The sequence below is a fragment of the Streptopelia decaocto genome (genome assembly GCF_964273445.1).
Source record: "Streptopelia decaocto genome assembly, chromosome: 3".
Taxonomy (NCBI): domain Eukaryota; kingdom Metazoa; phylum Chordata; class Aves; order Columbiformes; family Columbidae; genus Streptopelia; species Streptopelia decaocto.
This window is the reverse complement of record NC_138656.1, coordinates 107,731,125-107,752,448: the sequence shown is the minus strand read 5'-3', so window position 1 is coordinate 107,752,448 and position 21,324 is coordinate 107,731,125. Positions and strand designations below refer to the sequence as shown.

Below are 21,324 nucleotides of genomic sequence, written 5' to 3'. Positions count from 1 at the left end.
GTTCCTCACACATACTCTTAACTCCTCTATCTTGCTGCAGTTGTGCTGGTTTTTTTCCCCCTTCTTAACTATGTTATCTCAGAGGTGCTATCACCATCACTGATGGGCTTGGTCTTGGCCAGTGGTGGGTCCATCTTGGAACCAGCTGGCATTGGCTCTGGTGGACATGGGGGAAGCTTCTGGAAGCTTCTTAGAGAAGCCACCCCTGTAACCCCCTGCTACTGAAACCTTGCCATGCAAACCCGCTATACTTTATTAAAAAAAAACCCACCACTTTTCTAAGTGAAAGCAACACGAGAGCTCATCTACCTGGCTTCCAGTGAAGCTTGAATGTGTGGTGTGTGGGCAACCATGTCAAACTTCATGAACACAAGTGCTAAAAGCACTTGAAAACAACTGGCTGAGAAGAGCACTGAGTACTGATGAAATGTGCTGACGGTTGTTTTATTCTGGCATTGTGCAGAGAAATATTGGGATTTATGGAAAGCACTTGTGGGTCTGTGGAAAACGAAGTAGATGCTTTTAGTGGCTGTTGTGAATTTATTGTGGTGTTCTTTTTGTTCCTTTTTTTTTCCCAAGTATTCCTTCAAAGTGAGCTGGTGCTTCATACGTGACATTCAGCAATCTTACCTTCTCTGGACTGAGAATAAGTCTGGTTTCTAAATCTTGCAATATTGCATTGTTGACTTCCAGAGCAGAATTATTTTTAGTCAGTTTGTTCATTCTGTAGAAAAGTACAGTTGCTTCACATTTTTCAGCATGGGCATAAAAGTATAGTTTAAAAATGTGGCAATGTAATAGTGCATTGTCAGTATGTTTAATACTACTGATCTAGATTAATTAGAGTGTGTGAAATTCCTGCAATTTCACCAATGATCCTGACTTATCCTTCATTATCTTTCATGTACATCAAATTAATTTATTAAGATTAAAATTGTATTAAAATTTTAAGGAAAGCCTTTAAAAGGTAAGTTACTTTGACAGAGTGTTATTAAAATAATGCTGGGGATCAGTTATCCCCACAGTAAGAATTAGCAATAGACTTTTATTTGCTCTTTTATGTTTAGTCTTCTGTAAAGCTTTCTCCCCTACTTGTATTTTCAGCAAACTCAAGGGCTAAGGTTGTGAACTACTATTATGATGTATTTTAATAAAATCTGGTTTGGAGATTCATTTTTAACATAAAAGGTGAAGAAAAGTCCATCTTTAATGAAAGTGCTTGACCCATGCTATTATTTCAGATTACTTTATTTATCTTAGATATTTCAAAAAATCTTGCTTATGTAGTCCATGAGCGAGAACATTTTATTGCTGCATGCTAATATATGTGTGTGATAGAATAGTAAAAATGAAACTGAAAGTGTAACCTTTTCCCACTCCTTCACTCTTATTTTTAGTCTAATTTGATTTCCAGAACTTATTGGTAGAGTTTTCATTATGCGAGTGCTTCTTTGCTCTTTCTGAGAGGCCTAATATCATATATTTTGAGCCCAATATGCCAATGCAGAGTTTGTCCCCATGTGCACAGTGATGTCTTACTGAATGTGAAGTGGAAGATCTGCAGGCTGTTCCTCTGTATTCTGAGAACTTGCATGGTATGAAAATTACCATTTTAAAGCAGCAGCCTGAAGTTAGCCACCCACTAACTAGCTAAAAAGAGCACTGAAATCAGTTCATGATATTAAATTATACAAGTAAGGTAACTGTTTAATTCTTGGTGAAATCTTTTTGAAACACAGTACTAATTATAAGCTGCTCATGATACAGTTAACACAACCTGGTGGTTTGGAGGCTATCCTTCCACTTGCTTGGAAAATATTTATTTCCATTAAAACAGCATGAATAGTTTGCCTGTGATAGTTGTTCCGGTCTGTGTGATGTATCATGTTCACCCTAAAAGAAAATACAGCATAAAATATTTCTTATTTGCAACTTTCTGAATGAAAGCTAATGTCTGTTTTAGAAGTCTTTCTGAGAATGTTACAAAAATGTTATTTAAAAGAAAAGTATAAAGGTTAGCCACGTTAATTTCAAAAACATTTAGTCTGAAAACGTGAAACAAAAATAAGTTTTTGTTCAGGTCAGTCTCCCTCTTCTTCCTCCTTTCCCAGGCTGACTTGCTAGGGTCTGGGGCTGGATATATTGTAGTGTTATTTTAACTTTCTGTTTATAGGTATAATTGAGGATCTGCATGCAAGTAACTTTGGGCTGTTTTTCAGATTGTTTTGTTCATTCTTGTACTCTCTAACGCTCTTTCTGCGTCTGCATCGTGTAACCAAAAATACAGCAGTAAGGTTAATCTGCACAGTCTCTAACACCAGCTCTTCTTTCAACAGTGCGATTGTGTTCCGATCGGCTTAGTCTCATCAAGGACTGTCTTGCTCAGTTGTCAACAAACTATAAGCAGTCTGCTAAGCTCCTGGGACTTGCAAATTTGCTAAGGGTTGCAGGTAAGCTGTGCTAATAAGACACTGAATTGCAATGCAACATGCATTTGTGTTATGCTTTAGGACATTTGAGTTGATTGCTAGAATGTGTGTTCAAGGATATCACTAAAAAGTCATCTGGAAGAGCAGTCATTGGGGAGGAATGAAATATTTCACCCAAATGAAATATTTTGTCTGTAAAACAGCTGATATGGTCAGCTGCTCTGACTTTTCACTAATATGTAAAATAAAACCAGCCCTGTCTAATCTGGATTTCGACTAAAAGCTCATTTCAAGTTGGAGGAGTTGTGACTGAGATTATTGCGTCTTTCAGTTAATTTGTAGTACTAAAATTCCAATATATCTTATTGTCTCTGTCAAATAAGATAGTTTGATTTAATAATAGTCCCATTTAAGTTAGAGGGAAAATGTCACCTGTAATGCATAAACTTCAGGTGTTAGACTTTTGTCTGTGCTTCATATATCTCCTGTGCGCACTAAAAATGATACGTTATCTTGAGGATAAATTTGAGGAACTGAACATCTTCATGAATTGAATTCTGAGGTTATTGGTTTGGTTTTGGTTTTGGTTTTTTTTTGATAGCCTACCAAAAGTGCCTGGCAAACCTTTTGATTTTTGGAAAATACTTCATCAGTGCAAATGCAAATACAAATACAATGCAAATGCTGTATTTTTATGATGTAGAAATAGAATATAGAAATATAAAATACAAATTCCTATTTCATGCAGTGAAAGGTGGCAGATGAGAGGGAGATGGTGCCGTTTTAGTGGGGCTGGATTCAGTCCCTGTCTATGTTCATGTACCATGTCACCTCTCTTTCGAACTGGAAAGACAGTCATAACTTCTCTTTTTTTTTTTTTTCTTTTCTTCACTTCCAAGACTTTTGGGAAAAACTGTCTCAATAACAGTTCATAAGACAAGATTGCTATACAGCACTTTCCCTCTCCTCTTTGCTTCCTCCCACACCAAGTTAAAATCTGACAATTTTTCTTCTTAATATTCTGGGTTCTTTAGGCTAATGCTGCTGATATTTGGTTTACTTTCTGTTTGGATCCAAATGATTCGCTTTGTATGAGAGAAGGAAAATCAAAATACACAGTGCTTAAAACCACAAAATATTTTGTCCAGTAGTGTTATCCTAGTCCTTGAGTTGTAGATCAGCATCTCCATTACCCTGGTATGTACTTGTGAAGAGGCAACAAACTCGTGTCTCCTTCCTCCAGAGACTAAAAGATGAGAGGCGATATATATTAGGTAGAGAACTTCAGGGCATTCATATAGAGCTCATTGAAGTGGTAATATCTGTGTGCTAGTGCTGTAATCACAGTGGCACTTATTGAGACACCACTGAAACCAGAGATTTAGAGCCAGTCAATGACATGGCCTCCTGGTTTTCTCTTCCATATGGTTACTGGTCTGGAGAAAAGCAGAAGGTGAATGTACAAGGTGATTATTTTTAAGCAGGTGAACAATTTAAAAACTTCTATTTATATTACAAATTAAATATTCTAAGAGTGTTGGGCGCTCTGACTTCAATGGGAATTCCTTGGGAATAATGCTAATGATGGTTCCTGTGCTAAGTGTGGAATTTTAGTAGTACAAGTGTATTTCAAGAGTGAATCTTGGTAAGGAATACACTTCCTTGGCACTTGTTTTTCCTTTCTCTTATGGTAAATAAATAAGTCAATCACTTTCAAAGTTATCTTTTGGTTATAGATTAACATATATTGGAAAGGAAAAAATAGCAAAAAAACATTTACAGTAGGGACTTTCTGTGGTGGTGGATGTGGTGTGTTTTGTTTTGTTTTTTTAAAATAAGTAGTTTTAAGCTTTTGTGATTAAAAACCATTTTACTGTCACTGAGTCATTTATACAGAAATACTATTTTCTGCACAGGTCGTTAATTTACAAGGAACATATGAATTCAGTATGAAAATGGCCATAGTTCTGAATTTTATCTGTACTTATATGAATTTTATCTGAACTCTTAGGAGATGTGCTGCGGAAAACAGGGTTCTTTCATTTTCAGAAACTCAGTATTTCTTTCATCTTTTTTAGTTTTTCTGGGCTTGAAAGCTGTAAACAGCATACCACTTCCATGCTATTGATGAGTATGCAGAAGAGCATCCAAAAGCATACAGAGAAAACACAATTGTCATCACTGTTTTAAGTCATGCATGCAGATGCAATATTTTTTCCAACGGATTAAAGAAAGTCTATAGAGCTTCAATTCTTTATTTCTGAATTACTGCTGTATGTATTTCCAGTGGGTGCTGGAATATGTAACCTTACACTGAATTTAAAGTTGCATATGATTTTAATACCTAGGTTAATAATACCTTTAAAACCAGATTTAAAGTGGAATGCTGGCATTGCCTTAATCATAGTCAGTGAATGAAGAATCTCATAAAATTTAATAGTAGGTATAAAAAAAACCTGAAAGGAAGACATGTAGAAATGTTATTTGTGTATCTATCGACTCAAAATTTAAGTTATCGAGTTACAATTAATTATTATTAGGATTAAGAGTTTTTTTAGGACTTGGTAGCAAACACTAATTTCTAATTTCTACAAATTAGTTTTGTAGCCAAAAGGGCAGCTCATGCTTACAGATTTTAAGTTTCATTCATCATTTAAACTGAATATTAGAAAAAGAAAACCTTTAAAAAAAACCCCAGTTTTATCACAGATAGTCTTTGTTAGCAGGTTTAAAACTGCTGGCAAAGGGTAACTTGATTTCTATCAGCTTATGATGAAAGGGAACGGTTTTATGGAGATGCATTGGGAAGGTTAGGGATATTGAAAAAGAATCTAGGGATTGAACTTTATGGACTTGCGTAATGAAGAATTAGATAAAGCCCTGCTGGAAGAAAGAATTGGTTTTCGTCCCTAGTTGGTTTTCACTACCTATACAATTATCCTGATTTATGAGCTACCTTTGCTTTAAATGAAGTTCTGATTTTGTGTTGTGGAACATATTTACTGGTATTGGTTATATGTGTTCAAATTTGCAGTCCCTTCTGTTCCCAATTCACCGTGTATGTTTCATCAGAGTGATTTCTTGTGCTTTGCCTGTTAGCTGGAGGCATTTGTTTCAGCATTTTCCCCTCTTTGCACCCCACCCCATGTGGTCACTGATTGTGAAAGACCTGCCTTGCTACATTTAGCCATACCTTCAAAAATGTTACACATGTGTATATATAGTGTATATAGTATATACTATGCTATACTATATATAATATATAGCCTATAAAATCCTATGAGCTTATATATTTTAATTCCAATTCTAAAATAATGCATTTGCTATGCATACAAGGGAAGAGTGCACACAGTCATCTTCAAAGAGCTTTGGGAGCTGTGTTCTCTGAATACAATTTGTTTAGAGAGCAGCACTGGAAGTGAGTGATAGAATTTATATTCATACTTATCAAAGCTAAAATATTGCTTATGTAATGATATATCCACTAGCTTCTTAATTGCTTTAAACTATTTGATTAATGACAGTAAACTCCACTCAAGCCTCACGTCACTACCTCTGTAAAGTAAGCACACAAGTATTATCTTAATTTCACAGATGGGCAAAGTGAGTGAGGGAGGACGTGCTCAGCATGACAGCCAGAAAATCTGCACCTGCTCAGGGAGCTGGAGCTGTTCTATGTCTTGTGATCCTCACTTAATCCACACTCTCGTTTAAGAAAAGGCGTGAAAGAATTCACTTTATGTGATTACTTGCTTACAAAATAGAGGAGCAAAAAAAAGCTTATGTTTCAGAAATTAGGAGCATCTTCTCTACTGTGTATCAAAAAGATCTAGTGAGCATTGCTCTATTTCTTGTCAGGTTCTCTGTAAAAGTGTTCTGTTCATTATTCTCTTTTCTCACAGCTTTCTACAGTAATTTGGTTAATTTTGATATCTACAAGCTGATCTAGTAACTTCAAGATGATCAAGGGAGTGGAGCATCTCCCTTATAAGGAGAGGCTGAGGGAGCTGGGTCTCTTTAGCTTGGAGAAGAGGAGACTGAGGGGTGACTTCATTAATGTTTACAGATATCTAAAGGGTGAGTGTCACAAGGATGGAGCCAGGCTCTTCTCGGTGACAACCAATGATAGGACAAGGGGTAATGGATACAAACTGGAACACAAAAGGTTCCACTTAAATTTGAGAAGAAACTTCTTCTCAGTGAGGGTGACAGACACTGGAACAGGCTGCCCAGGGAGGTTGTGGAGCCTCCTACTCTGGAGGCATTCAAGACCTGCCTGGACACCTTCCTGTGTAACCTCATCTAGGTGTTCCTGCTCCAGCAGGGGGATTGGACTGGATGATCTTTCGAGGTCCCTTCCAATTCCTAACACTCTGTGATTCTGTGTGATTCCTAAGTCAAAGCTTATTTTTGAAATCCACTTTTCTCAACACCGATTTTCTTGCTTAACACATGTGGAAGTAGCCATATGGATGGTTTCCAATCTCCTAAATGTAGATGATATGGAATTTCTGGAGTATGAATACAATTTCTATACCATTTGACTTTTACATTTTTATCACATGGTTTCCACTCAGGATAATGTTGTTTCATCTACTCATAAATACAGCTTGCATCTTACTCAAAGTGTTTCAATAAGCTTTTCCTTTATATGGCCCAAATTGCATCCAAACTTTGAAATTATATTGAAACATCCTTTGTTTCTCAAGAAAAAATGGTTTTCCATTATTTCTGAGCGTCTGTGTTTTTCCTATCATCATATGTCATCATAGAATTCTAGAATCATTGAGGTTGGAGTCCACTCTGCCAAGTCCACCACTAACCCATGTCCCGAAGAACCTCATGTACAGGTCTTTTAAACACCCTCAGGGATGGTGACTCAGCCATTGCCCTGGGCAGCCTGTTCCAGTGCCTGACAACCCTTGCTGTGAAGAAATTTTTCCTTAATATTCAACCTAAACTTCCCCCTCGTGCAACTTGAGGCGATTTCCTCTTGTTCTATCACTTGTTACTTGGGAAGAGAGACTCACACCCGCCTTGCTAGAACCTTCTTTCAGGTATAATGCTATATATGCTTGTATTAACTCCTATCTGAATGCTAAACGTCGTAACAAAAGGATATGAAAAGAACTTTGAAGACTTAAATCTTACTGAATGGAGTAACCCTTAGAATATAAATGCATTTCCCTTGTGACATAAGAAGGGAGTTGTCTGAAGTAACTGAACACACACAAACTTTCACAAATAGTAAAAAGGGGAAAAAACCAAACCCTAAGGTGTCCTTTCCAGTTTCTGAACCTGATTTGTTTGAGTCTGGATGTCAAACATTAACATTATGCCTTAATGCAGAATTACTATGTAATATAATAAGGTCACCATTTTAATGTGTGGGTTTTTTTTTCTCACTGAACCTTTCTTGCTTTTAAATCTTCGATGTCTGTTGAAATGGCAAGGGGAACAATTTAGGATTCAAAACTTGCACTTTCATAAGGCTTTATTATTGAAAATGCCTTCAAGTGAGGTGTCACAAAGCTGAAGCAGTGAATTTTGTCATGTTTGAATAGAAGAGTGAGACTGTGCTGCTGGTCTGCGATGAGTTGTATTTTAAGTGGCTGCACTGTAGAGGCAATGAAAGCCGTGTGAAAAGGGACTCGGGCTGTGCGTGGGGGGGATTCACTAGTTGTGTTGCAGCTGATGGTTTTTCTGTGGTGTAACAGCGTGTGTCAGAACAATGAAGTTTAAATGAGTGGAGGTAAGATGAGCAAGTATTGCCATGGACTGAAAGGAGAATAATCCTTATATTTTATGCTTGCACTTTTGTAAAACATGCAGAGATGTATCCTACTACATCAAAGCTAATGAGCTAAAACATTGGGAATGGGGAACTTGTCAGGATACGACTGCTCAAGTGTGGTTAAGAAGAAGAGCATTCCTTACTACAACTACCTGAAGGGAGGTTGTAGTGAGGTGGGGTTTGGTCTCTGCTCCCAAGTAACAAGCAATAGGATGAGAGGAAATGGCCTCAAGTTGTGCCAGGGGAGGTTTAGATTGGATATTAGGAAAAAATTATTCCCAGAAAGCGTTGTCAGGCATTGGAACAGGCTGCCCAGAGAGTGGTTGAATCACCATCCCTGGAGGTGTTTAAAAGGTGTATAGATAAGGTTCTTCGGGATGTGGTTTAGTTACAGTGTTGGGTTAACGGTTAGATTTGATCTTAAAGGTTTTTTCCAACAAAATGATTCTGTAAGTGTTCCTCCTCTCTTCCCTCCATTCCCACTGATTTTTAAGTAGTAATAGATAGCAGTGATTATTTTGTCTAGCTGAAATCTGAGGGACAATAGTTTGGTTGTTTCTCTTGCCTTTTATTTGTGTTTGCTACTTAGTCACATCTCTGTAAATAGAAAAGCTGTCAGGGTGAAGTGGGCATCAGAAGGTGAGTGGCAAGTACGGATCTCTTGCTTATAGAAATGACAGTTCACATTTAGCTTGAGTAGACAGAAGCACGTCTTTGTCATCTCTAATTGCTTTTGCCCGGATGAGAAGTTCCCAGCTTCCAGAGGGCAAATTTTGCAACAGAGGAGCCTTGACTGTGATTAATTTGCAACATCATGTGTTGGCACTATGTAGAGGAAGAGGCCAAAAGATACAGTGATGAGAAGCCAACCTGTTCTCCCAGCTGACTAGAGTTATAATGTGCTGGGATTAGGGGAATCTTGATTGAGTTCAATAGTTAAGGTAACTTTGCTTCTCTGAATGTCATTCTAGTGCAATTGCTAGATCTTTTCTTTTGAGAAAGCTTTAAAAAGAAGTTTGCTATGCTTGCATTGATGTATCTGCAATGTAGAGTTAAAAATAACAGCTATGCAATTTAAGAACATGTACTCTTTAAATGTTTTTTGGAACCGGATCTGTTTAACCTTCTGAAATATTTGCATTTCACGAGTTGTAGTAATACACTTTCATAAACCGGTGCCCTTTTCAAATGACTGTAACAGCAGTGACTGCGTAAAATTGCTTTTAATAATAGGGGGAAACATGAACAAGAAGCTTGCATCAAAAAAATCCACTCATTTTTATTAGCTTTTTGCCATCCTTCTTTCCTAAATTAAAATGAATACCATGATATTATTTTTCTTGTGCGTGTTTAGTCACCTTCTCATTTTGTACATGGACATGCACGCTATTTTGAGCAGAAGCGTGGACGAACCGGTTTCAGTAAAATAAATAACTTTCGTTCTCCTGTGTTCATTCTAAATTGGAAAAAGCTTAAAAAAACAGATGACTGGTAAAGAGTGACAGGTATAAATGTTATTTGTATTGACTATAACTGGCTTTTAGAAGGAGATGAGTTGTCTGATTAGATTTTCTTCTGTGAATGCTGATGTATTAAAATTAAGGTCAGGACATTTTCCTACAGTGATATTGGATGAAACTTTTTAGTCAGAAGGGATCAATAGTATCTGAAGTGTTTATTTTGACCCGTAACTGGGGGAAGAGGCATTGTCCAGGAGCTCTGGTGACCAAGATACATGTATGACCTGAAAAAATAGTTTCAGTTCTACTCGCTAGGTCTATGAGGGTGGGTACTTTCAGGTACCTGTGTCTTCCAGGTCCTGTGAAAACAATTAAAAATTTCAAAATTCTTCTATTACAGTTTACAGAAGCTTTTTCAATGTCAGGATTTCAATTTAGATTTCCCTTTACCTCAAATATCAGTTTTAATCTATGACTTGGCCATCATATAAATGCAGTTTTCAAAACTCCTTCTTTGTTTTTTAACCTGGACATGCTGTGTAGTTCTTTTTAGCCAGCTATGATACCAATGACTTTTAAAATACATGACTGTTTTGATTGTTTCCTTCAGGAAAAAGCAGATAATTTCATATCTGCTTCAATTTGAAGACAAGCTTTTCATGTTTTTGCATATAGTTTTCTTAAGAAATAAAGTAGGAAGCTTAAGTCAACCATTAATTCCGATCATCTAACTAATTAAAGTGTTGAATTTTTCTTACAGGAGATGACCAGATGGAGAGAAAAGGTCAAGTTTTAATCCTTTTAGTGGAACAAGCTCTCAGTTTCCAAGACTACAAAGCAGCCAGTATGCATTGCCAAGAGCTCATGGCCACAGGTGAAGTGAATAAATGGGGGTGGTATGGGATGATGGTGGTAGAAACCTGAGAAACCTTGACTTACTGTGAAGTGTGATATGTCGATTGGTCCATTTCATTCAAAAATCAATTGCATTTTGTTTGTGGAAATCAGCTGACATCAGCATGTCAACTGTAGAAGGCAGGTGGTATGAAATATGAGAAATCCTGTTGTCATGGAGGAGGAACTCCATGTGGGCGTGGAACTACAAAGTGCTTAAGCCACAGTGACTTCCGGAGCAATGTTGTCTTTTTCTAAATCAGTTTAGTTCACTGATGTCTCTCAACTGAAGTTGCATACTGCCATTGAGATAATCCTTTATTTTTTGCATTAGAAGCTAAAAAATATAACCCAGTGAGGATTCCATTTTTAATTTTACTTCAGTATGTTTTTTTATTGCAAGAAATCAAAAGAAATAGCTTTAATTTGTCATGTTTAAATTGTCATGTGGTTTAAATTGTGTTTGCTGTCTTTTAGTGTTATGTTTTTGTGAATGCATGTTCATATGCAACATTATTCAGATTAAACATGTATGTTGGTCCATACATATTCATTATCATTTATATGCAGTCATATTTCTTCTCAGTAAGATTCTTTATGGAAATATATTTCAATATCTTTCCTAAGTTGTGTTTCAGTTTGCAAAAGTTCATTCATATAGTGTAAAGTCTTTCTCTATGGTCACTATCCCATTTGTTCATTTTAATTTTGTTAGCCAGTTGGGATGGGGATCTTATATTTAGTTTTCAATCTGTATTCTAGACTGTAGTAATAAGGGCTGACTTTGGCTTCCAGCTAACTTGTGTGCACATTATAAAATACAGTACAGATATCTTTAAACTGGGCTTACTGATAAAAGATATGTGTGATGTATAGGAGCTGATGGGGTGACAGCCTGATTCCTGTAATCTCCTCCTCATGCAGAGAAAATGGATCCTAGCTGTGATATTCCTTTTGCAAGATAAAAACATGCTAATATTTTTGCCATATGTAATAAATAAATACATGGAATAGATGTATACAGCAAATACTGTATGTAATAAGGCAGTTACTGAACTATTAAACCTGTAACCTTAGAGGGCTTTTCTATATGCCTCTGGGAACCACAATTTCTTATTCTTTCTACACTGTACTCCTCTCAAACAGGTAAAAAATATGTGACTTCAGGTAGCAGGGATGTGTAGGTCTTTTAGATGTCTATATTTCTATCAAAACCCTTAAATATTTGTGCTGTTTATGTAATTTGTGTATGCCAGGGCATGAATGGAAGTAAGGGACATATTTATCAAGATACTAAGGAATATGCAATTTGTTTCTTTGATCTCTTTCCTGCCTTGAGATTGATGGAGAAAAAAAATCTCGGATGAATTGAGGTTTTCTTAAAATATCAAGTAATATATTTTACATTTAATTTTTTACAGCCATTCCAGTAAGGTGTTCAATATCATGCTCTGAAGTAAAATATGTTTTTGTTATTGCAATATGTAAAAATAGTGTGCAGTCTTCCACATACCTATTGTACCGATATCTACAACATGATAATAACTAATTTTCTATGTATTTGGTCAGTCTAAAGTTGAGTTACGTCTCTGTTTGATGGAGCCTTTATGGTTCCTTTCTCAGGGGCTGTTAAGCGTCGGCAGAAATGCCGCCTGCCCTCTTTTATCTCATCCAGTAAGAACTATGCAGCGTCCTCCTATCACTTGTGAAGCTTACAGACCTCAGGACAATATTTTGTGTTCCCTTGTAGGTTATTCTAAAAGCTGGGAAGTCTGCAGCCATCTTGGGCAATCGGAAGGCTTTCATGATTTGGGGATGCGTCAGGAGCTCATGGCTTTTGCGCTGACACACTGTCCCCCAAGTGCCATAGAGGCCTTGCTGGGAGTGAGCAGCTCGTTGCAAACCCAGGTGGGTGTTTCTGAACCTTCTTTCATGCAAGTTCGATGCTTTCCAAAGTGAAGGAGACTTAAGTTTCTTCCCTAAAGTTCCACCCCTCAAGAAGTTTATATTTGTTGTACTGTATTTGTCTGCTTTCACTGTTATATTTAAACAAATAAGGTCTCTTTATAAGTATTTTATATTATGAGTTATCTTCTCAGGGAGAAGTACAGTCGTATTGTCTATCTTCAGTATTTTTAATCTGTTAATGTATTGCCTAATTTAAACATTTTATTTACAAATGCAGTTAAATATTTTTTCCAATGTTTTCCAGATTCTTTTACCTGTTTACACCTTGTAACAGAACTTCATTAAATGCCCACATAAATGCTGATTAAATGTGTATTCTTACATTTTTATGATATCTACCCAATATACAATGAAGTTCTTTTCTTACTGATTTCAACCATGTAGTGGTTTTAACAGCTACAGCAGGCTTCGTGTCTGAGCCATCTTTATTAACTCTTCAATGACTGTCTTAATAGAAGCAGGTCTTAGGTGTTCAGTCAATCATATTCTATATATGAGAACACATAATTGTGTCATTTAAATGCAAATTATGTCACAATGACATAGCAGACCTTTTAAAAACTTTTATTTCAAACTGCAGTGCAGTAGTTTGGATTGTCAGAAAGTTTAATTTCTGTTCAGTGTAACTATGACTTGGCACTTGTACTACTACTTGTTTAAAAGTTCATATTTGTCTTAGTTGTCTACCAGGTTTACAGTGTTCATGGAAACATCTTGGAGGCTTGCATTCTGTGTCTGAAGAATGGGGGAGAAAGGAGCAATAGCTACAGTACATATGCAGTCTAATTAAGGCAGCTGCAAGCATGTAGCCTTTTTGTTTACAAAATTGCTTGTATAGCAACGTATATGAGAAATACAGGCAACATATGGAGGCACTCTGTGCTGCTTCAGTTGTGGGATAGCAGAAGAAAACACTACAAAGGATTTGAAATAGAAAATAGCTTGCAGGAGCTAGACTTTATTTCTTTCACCATGAAAGCACTCAAATTTGAGAGAGGTAGGTTCAATTATGAGCTTAAACACAAGTGGAATCTTTGCAGAACTGATACCTGTACAATATGGAAGTACAAGCTTCTTTCTCCCTTTATGTACCTATATCTAGAATTAGAAGTCAAATAGATTTTTCACATTGCATAAATGAAAATTTGTTAGACTTTCTGTCAGTTCGCTGCCTCTGTATCGGTGTCTCATTCCTTCTCAAGGCTTCGTGTCCTGTTAGTTGCAGTGTAACTGGGTGTTACCCTCTTGCATTTGACTTCTCCAAGGGCAAAAGTTCTGTCATCTCCATAGTGCAGTATCATGTGTAGCAAAAGTGCACTGATGATTAATTCAGTATTTGCCCCAAAAAGCCAAGCTCAAATTGTGATTTCTGTTGGAGGATGTTTAACCAGTTTCTTCTGCAGTTACATTCTCTTTGAACTAAGTGTAAATTTTTCAGCTCAGTTTATTAATGGTCCTATATGTTCTGTCCAAGCACTCTGTATGTACATAGGTAGATGTATGCAAAAAACCTTTATCAGAAGGTCATGCTGACCAGATGACTCTAAACAGCTCTAAGAATCTTTTGTGGACCTTCATCAGTTCTATGGCCTGTAGAAATTCTGCCTATGGAACTATTACCTCAGGTAACGCTTGCCTCTGTGGAGTTGCCCAGTACCTCAGAGGCACAGTTCAGATACTGGATGTTTTTCATGAAAGTTCTGTAGCAGAGCAGGTTGCATGTAATTAAAAAAATAGTTAAATATAATTTAAAAAATATTCTTACACTGTGTGAAAAATATTGCACAAAATTACAGAGAAGGGAAGGTCATTTTGCCTAGGGACTACAACAGTGAGAAGATGTCAAAGATACCTTTATGTTCTTCTCTTTGTCTTCCCCTACACGGTTAGTTTTCTATCATGGAAGCTTTTATGTCAGAATTTCTTGGGTTTCCTATGATGTCAGGCGTGATTCTTGCATTTGATTATTTGATTGGTAAGTGATGATATTTATTTTGTGTTTATAGATCCTTTATCAGGCTGTGAATTACCAATTCCTTCCTTCAGAAGGAACTGAGAATATAAATGTATCAGGACATTCTTCATCGAACAGTAAGGATGCAGAGGTAAGCTTAGAGAGAATTTTTAAAGTAATAATGATTTTGTTCTGCATTATGCTGAAAAGTGGAATTTGAGCAATATCTACCTGTTTACTACATAAAGTATTTTTACTAGATTAAGTATGTTTACTAGATAAAATATTAAAGACATCTACTAATTTCTGGTTTTAGACTTCTAAGTTCAAGGTTTTGCTTATTCTTAGTCTTATACTTACTGTATACTTAATCCATGCTGATTTTTCATTGCTTCTTTCTACACAGTCTTAGCACCATATTAAAAAGCAAAACAAACAACAACAGACCGAACAAACAAACACACCATAAGCTCAAAGTCAGGTGAAAGTGCAACAAAACTTAAACCAATAATATACATTAATGTTGGTTTGATTTTATGTCCAAACTGCAGAGCAAAGCATTTGAAAAGAAACCTGAGCTGCATATTTAATTTAAAACTGTCTTGAGTTAAACTTGTTTTTTCCCTTTGTTCTGTGCATCATGAACTTTATGACTTCTTAGCCATTTTATAACTTTCATATTACTATATTGCATGGGAAAATATTTTTATGTGTAAGATTAAAAGGAACGTTGAGTTTTGTGGGAAATAGAGGCAGGGCAGCAGGAAAATAGTCTATTATTCTTTCTACTTTTCATGTTTATTATTTAAACAAGTTTTGTATATGTACTATTATAAGCATATTTCTCTCTTTACAGAAGATGTGATTACCTATTTATGAATGTTTTTTTTCATCCTCTTCAGAGTGGAAAATTCTAAGTTTAATTTATTTTTTCTCTGTTTTCTGTTTAATGACATTTTATGTAGATGATAAACAGATCTTGGGGGGCTGGAAGGGGGAACCTAAAAGAAATACAGGAAAGAAGAGAGAGAGAAAGGAAAAAGATGGTTCATTTTGCAGAGTTGAGAAAAGTATCTGAGTGGTAGTGTCCTTAATGTCATTATACCCTTGAGGAATTTTTGCCCAAGAGAGCTGTAGATGGAATACACTGGTCTTTACCTTTGGTAAATTTAACACCATGTGGCTTAAACCACACCTCTCTTTCATGTTATTGCAATGGGAACAGGTAACTTCTATATATAAGCCGATATTTTGAGTATGTTTTTTATATATGTATAGGCATATGTGCATACTTTGTATTTATATATGCATATGTAAACATACATGTATGTATTTGCACGTGTGGAAAATAAATGAGCAGAGAAGTAAAATAACCCTGAAAACAGTGTGCAGAAGAGGAGAGCTTAAGATGTTACTATCTGCTAGAATCAGTGATATGAAGAGCAGGTCTGTTCACTGGCACAAATGCTTTTTATTTTCTGAAAACTGGTAAATAAACCTCTTTGAGAGGAAGACTATTAAGTAGATGTTGATAAAATTGTGGAACCTTCTCATGTGGGTGTGGGTATGTGTGTTTACAATATTTTAATGTATATAACAAATTTGTCATGCATCACCTTTCATATGCTGTAGTACTATTGACTGTATGTTGTGACAGAACAATTATACATACATATAAATGATTCAGAGGTTACGCAAGGGTGTATCAGAGTTGAGTAAACTCACTAATTAACTTCATTACCGGTTCAGTTTGGATATCTGAAGCAATTTTCATTATGCTGGGGAATTTACATTCAGAAAATTATCCACTCTTAATTTCTCCAATATGTCTTTCACTTCCCCGCCCCCTTTACTTGTGATTGGTTGTCTGTTTAGAATTGGAAGTGGGCAGAGAGTTGACCAGGCAAGTTTGTATGTTGCTGCATTGAGGTTTGTTTTTCTTTCTGTTTTAATACAGCTTCTTGGCATGTCATATTTTAGACTGTTACGCTATGAAATTAGTTCAGTATATTTTCTAATTCTGTCTTTCTGTTCTCTCTCGGTTGACTTAATAAAGATTTGTAGCTTCTTTCATTTCTTGCAATGACACAGGAGGAAACATAGCCAATAATTTAGTCACTGTATAACCCTTTCTTTGTTACAGACATCTGAAATGTTAGAAAAGCAATATATTCAATAACCTGGTTTCTCTGAATCCCATAACTGCAACCCCCACGTCAGCTAATTCCTCGTCCTTCACCTTCATCATCTTGCACAGAATTTCAGTTTCTTCAATGAAAAAAATGAATAATATTTTTTCCCTTTCTTTTAACTTCTTTTTCACTTATGTCCTGATTAACTTATAGCATCCTTTTCTCAAGGAGTTCCTTGCTTACTGATACCTTTTCAAATTGGTACTCTAGATGTAATTTTCCTTATCTTGGTTTGACTCAGCTTTTTCTAGCATACATGTGTTGGGGCATCTCTGTCCCTGTTACATTAAAAATATTGATCTGTAAGTAAATCAACTTTCTCTGTCAAAGCTTTAGTGATTTTTTTCTACTTCTTCTTACCTTTATCTAGTATTGAATCATTAGTTGCCACTACCTTTTTTTTTAATTATACCGATGTACATTACCAGCTGTTCATACTTGTCAATTATTCTTCTCTTGAACTCCTCTCTAGAAATGTCTCAACTACTTTCATTTTATTGTTTTAACCTTTTCCTCTGAAACTATTTTTCCAATGAAACTTGGAGAAATCTTGCTAGTAGCTGGCTACATATCTTCACAAATTGTATAGAAATGTGTCATTTAATATTGCTGTCATATTGACTTCCATATAACTTAAAGTTTTTGGTGGTCCTGCTCAGAAGGAAATTTGCGATTGTCATGGTAAAGATGCATGTAATTATTCTGTAGGAGCTAATACATTTGCACAAGGATGTATTTAATTACCTTATAGTGCCAGCTTGTCACTCTTGATTCAGCTCATGGGATCCAGTGGAGAAATTATCCTCTGGAAGCTACAATGATTACAACATAATGGATTATTTTTTAAGCAAAATATTCTGTTTCACCCTTTTTTTTTTTTCCTCTTTGTGTGCTGCAGATGCCTTAACAACTAATCTTGTGCTTCTTAAACAAAATATCCCAGTGAGAAAATTAAGATCTTGATTCATGAAAAACACTTCAGAGTAGTATTGCTAACATTGTTAGATTAAAATGTAACGCTTGGTCATGGGATGCTGTGTTGTGTATAAGCAGCAGAAACAATAACCATCAGTTGCCTCATAAACGATTTCTGACTTTATGTTACATCTGCATAATACTTAAAACATGCATTATATCTGTTATGAATAAAATAATTCTCTTACATATTTGAACATGAAAACTTAATTACTGTGAAGCGGCACATCAGCACAAGAGAAATGTATAGTTTCAAGTTCCCTTGAAAACAACCTCTTTGGGAGCAGACCTGGTTTCTAGAGAAGAGCATCATCAAATTATAGGAATAATTTTCTTAAAAGTTGCTTAAGAAAATAAGATTTCCAATTAATAGAACATTAACATCTTCTTTGCATTTGGATTTTCTCCAGGAACTAAATCTGGGAAAAGACAGGATTTTTTTAAAACATTTCTGTACTTTAAATTGATATGTCATGCATTTTTATCACCACTGGTTAGAAGTAGTTAGGGAATGTTCTGTTTATGTAGAATGCACTGGGAATTCTTACACCTGGAGTCTTTGGAACCTCAGGGCAAAATTAATGCTCTGGCTGCTGTTTCAGATAGTTGTGACTTTTTTTTTAATGTTTATCTTGAGATTAACAGGAGCTGTGTTTTCTGGTTTAGTAAATGTATTGGTTTTAATTCGGTGATACCTCAATTAGGATTCTTCTCTTAGGAAGAGGTTGCTGTAATTCCTGAAGGAATCATGTTCATTTACAGTGTCACTGAACTCTTGTTCATATAAGGAGAAAAATCTCAATGTGGAACTCTGGATGTGCGATATTTAAACTCCTGTTGTACTCAATGGAGATCCAGTCAACGGTGCACAGAGAATAATACAATTAATTAGCCATTAGGTGCTTCATTCAGTTACTTAATCATAGATACTAACAGTTTGAGATGCCCTAAGTTATCTTCCCGTCCTTTAGCTACTGACCCAAAAACGTCTGCGTCCTCTGTCAGATTTACAAGTGTTAAGCAGATTTCTTAATTACTGCCATGGATCTCAGAGGGTCGTCAAAGCCTGTGTTTAAGCTGTTGAATCAAATGCATTGTGTATGCTTAAGGCTGGATAGCTTTTTCAGCACTAGTGAAGTTACAGATCTAATAAGAACTTAGACACTTGATCCAGTGACACTTGAATTTTGAACTGAATTGTTTTTGTAGTTTCTCACCTTGTGTCTGCAGGACTGGAGTTTTCAATTAGACTGGTTCATTAGCTGCAACGGACATTACAAAAAGAAAGAACAAACCAACCCCAAACCAAAACCCTCCAAGGCATGAAACATCAACGTAAAATGAACATGATTACTTCTGTAAAAGAGACTATTTTAAATTCTAGTTTTCCAATGGGGGTACCAAAAAGGGAAAAAGAATACAAAAAGGCTAATACTTGATGTTGTGTCTTCTGAACAGAATCTATTCCACCTCATTTTGTTTCCTTCATAATCATAATTCATATTGACTCTTAATGCATAATGTGTATAGAGTGTGTGGTTTTTGCATGTTTTGATCCTTGCACTCTGACTAATTGTCATTGAAGACAAAAAAATCCATGTTGCAGGTGTATTAATTTATTAATCTCTCTTCTCTGCCTTGTATAAAAATAGTTAACTTTCTTACTTGTCCTTGCATATGTGTGTATACATATATATACATATATCTAAATACTTCAGCTGTTATTTTGGAGTATCTTGATAATTCAGAATTTGACTGACTTTTTTACGTCAACTTAGATTCATACAATGTTTTAAGCTGACAATTTAGGATTAATAACTTGTTATTTTGTTTTTAATCCGAAGTGCTTACTTTTATAAAGGATATCAAGAAGCAATAATACAAGTAAATAATTTTCTTCCAGGCTACCCCTCAAAACTTTGAAACTATAACTTCCTTCTGAAGATACAATTAAAGGATATAATTAAAGTAGTCTTCTTAAAATGGGATTTCCAACTATCTTTAAAATTAATTTCTTTTACTAGAGGTTGATTCAGGATAGCAAAAAGTTATAGCCTGATAGTGTAGCTGTTTCAGGTACACAGAGGAATGGCTTTTCAGAAAACAGAATTCTCGTTTGTGCAGAAAAGACTGTAATTACTTGTAAGAGTTGAAAATCTTTTTAGAAAAAATCAATATAATTTATCTGATAGCAGTAGAGTTATAGCAGCACACACCAGCATACAAAGTGGCCGATTAGTTTTCACAGTGCTTAAAGAGCTTTATTTTTAAACCTGTGTTTTGCTCAAATGCAGTTGAGATCTTGGGGAAGGGGACATTTTTTTCATGGTTCTGGGTCTTTCTTTTGTTTGGGTTTTGGTTGTTTGGTTTTATTTTTTCCCTCATAAAGAATCACTTAAGTGTCTCATGGCATTTGCTTGAAAATGGAGACAGAAGGAGAAACTAGTATTCTCTATATAACATTTAAAATACATTACAAAAAGCTTTCATACTAAGTAGCCAGACTGATTTATTTAAAAACAACACGAACAAGAAACTCGCTCCTACCCCCCAAGTCACCCGACCTAGGATTTTCTGTCACTTTTTACTTTTCAGAGGAGTAAGAATTCTGGCATGTTGTACTTGGCATGCTCACTCTTCATTTGGAGAGGTAAGAGCTGAAATTTCCAGTTTTGTCAGTCAGTTCATTTGTGATGCATCTGTGAAATGCACAATATAATTTCAGAAAAGCTTGGAAAAAATAATGCTGAAGCCTTAATGGAAAGAAGGACTTAAGATGGATCTGCTAGTTCAGTGGTCAGCTTGAGGCAGTGATTTACCGCAGAATACAGTAACAGGCACTAAATAATAGTCTGTCTGCAGTAAAGTTCTGCCTTACTGAAGCTAACATGTTTTGTCATTGAAGTTAAGGTAGGACATAATTCACTTGAGCGTAGCTTGTGCCGTTTTGCTGTGATGTCTGAAATTTTGTAATTCTAATACCTCGCATTCAGTTACACAGGTAGATTTTTTCTATTTCAATATGCTTTGGTGTATGGGGAAATGAATAATAGAGTTGTTAGGGAGAAACATTGGATATAAAGTTGTTGAAGTTCACTCTATGGAGGAACATACTGTATTCAGCGACAGAAAATATAAATTACCATGCTAATTACATATTTATGTTTAACGTGTAGGTGTTGCGAAGTGTGCAATTAACACAAACCTTTCAGGATTGGCATAGCACAGATCAACCAACATGGATTTTCTGGATATTATTTAAATGCTTTACATGAGGAAGGGCTGGTACAAAAAGCACAATGTGTGGATCATGTCTTCTACTTTTAAGCAGTGAGTTAGGTATAAGTTTACTGAGCCTGAATATGTTTCACAGGGTAACCTGTCAGTGCATACGTGTGTGTATTGCAGAAGCAGTTTGGGATTGAGAACAGGGTGGGGTCTCGATTCATTTTTGTAGTCTTTCAGTCTGCTATATTAGGTACCTTGTAAGTGCCAACTGCAGAATTTCAAATCTCAGTGTTACATTTTCAGTTGGTGTGGAGATGAATGTTTACATCTCTTCACCATTTCCCCCACTGAGAATTCAGCTTAATTAATGCTACTTCTGTACAAACACAAGATTGTCTCTACTATCAGCTTTCTTGAATTATTGAAGATT

At 35.8% G+C, this 21,324-nt stretch overlaps 1 protein-coding gene across 2 annotated transcripts in view; it reads left to right on the top strand.

Annotated features, from left to right (window-relative positions):
- Positions 1-21,324, top strand: part of NBAS (NBAS subunit of NRZ tethering complex) — a 190,213-nt gene that overhangs the window by 62,626 nt on the left and 106,263 nt on the right. For both annotated transcript variants that reach the window (XM_082049168.1, XM_082049167.1), the window contains exons 32-35: positions 2,337-2,450; positions 10,444-10,557; positions 12,328-12,485; positions 14,552-14,650. In XM_082049168.1, coding sequence (XP_081905294.1) covers positions 2,337-2,450; positions 10,444-10,557; positions 12,328-12,485; positions 14,552-14,650 — 485 coding nt within the window. The remainder of the gene's footprint in view (positions 1-2,336; positions 2,451-10,443; positions 10,558-12,327; positions 12,486-14,551; positions 14,651-21,324) is intronic.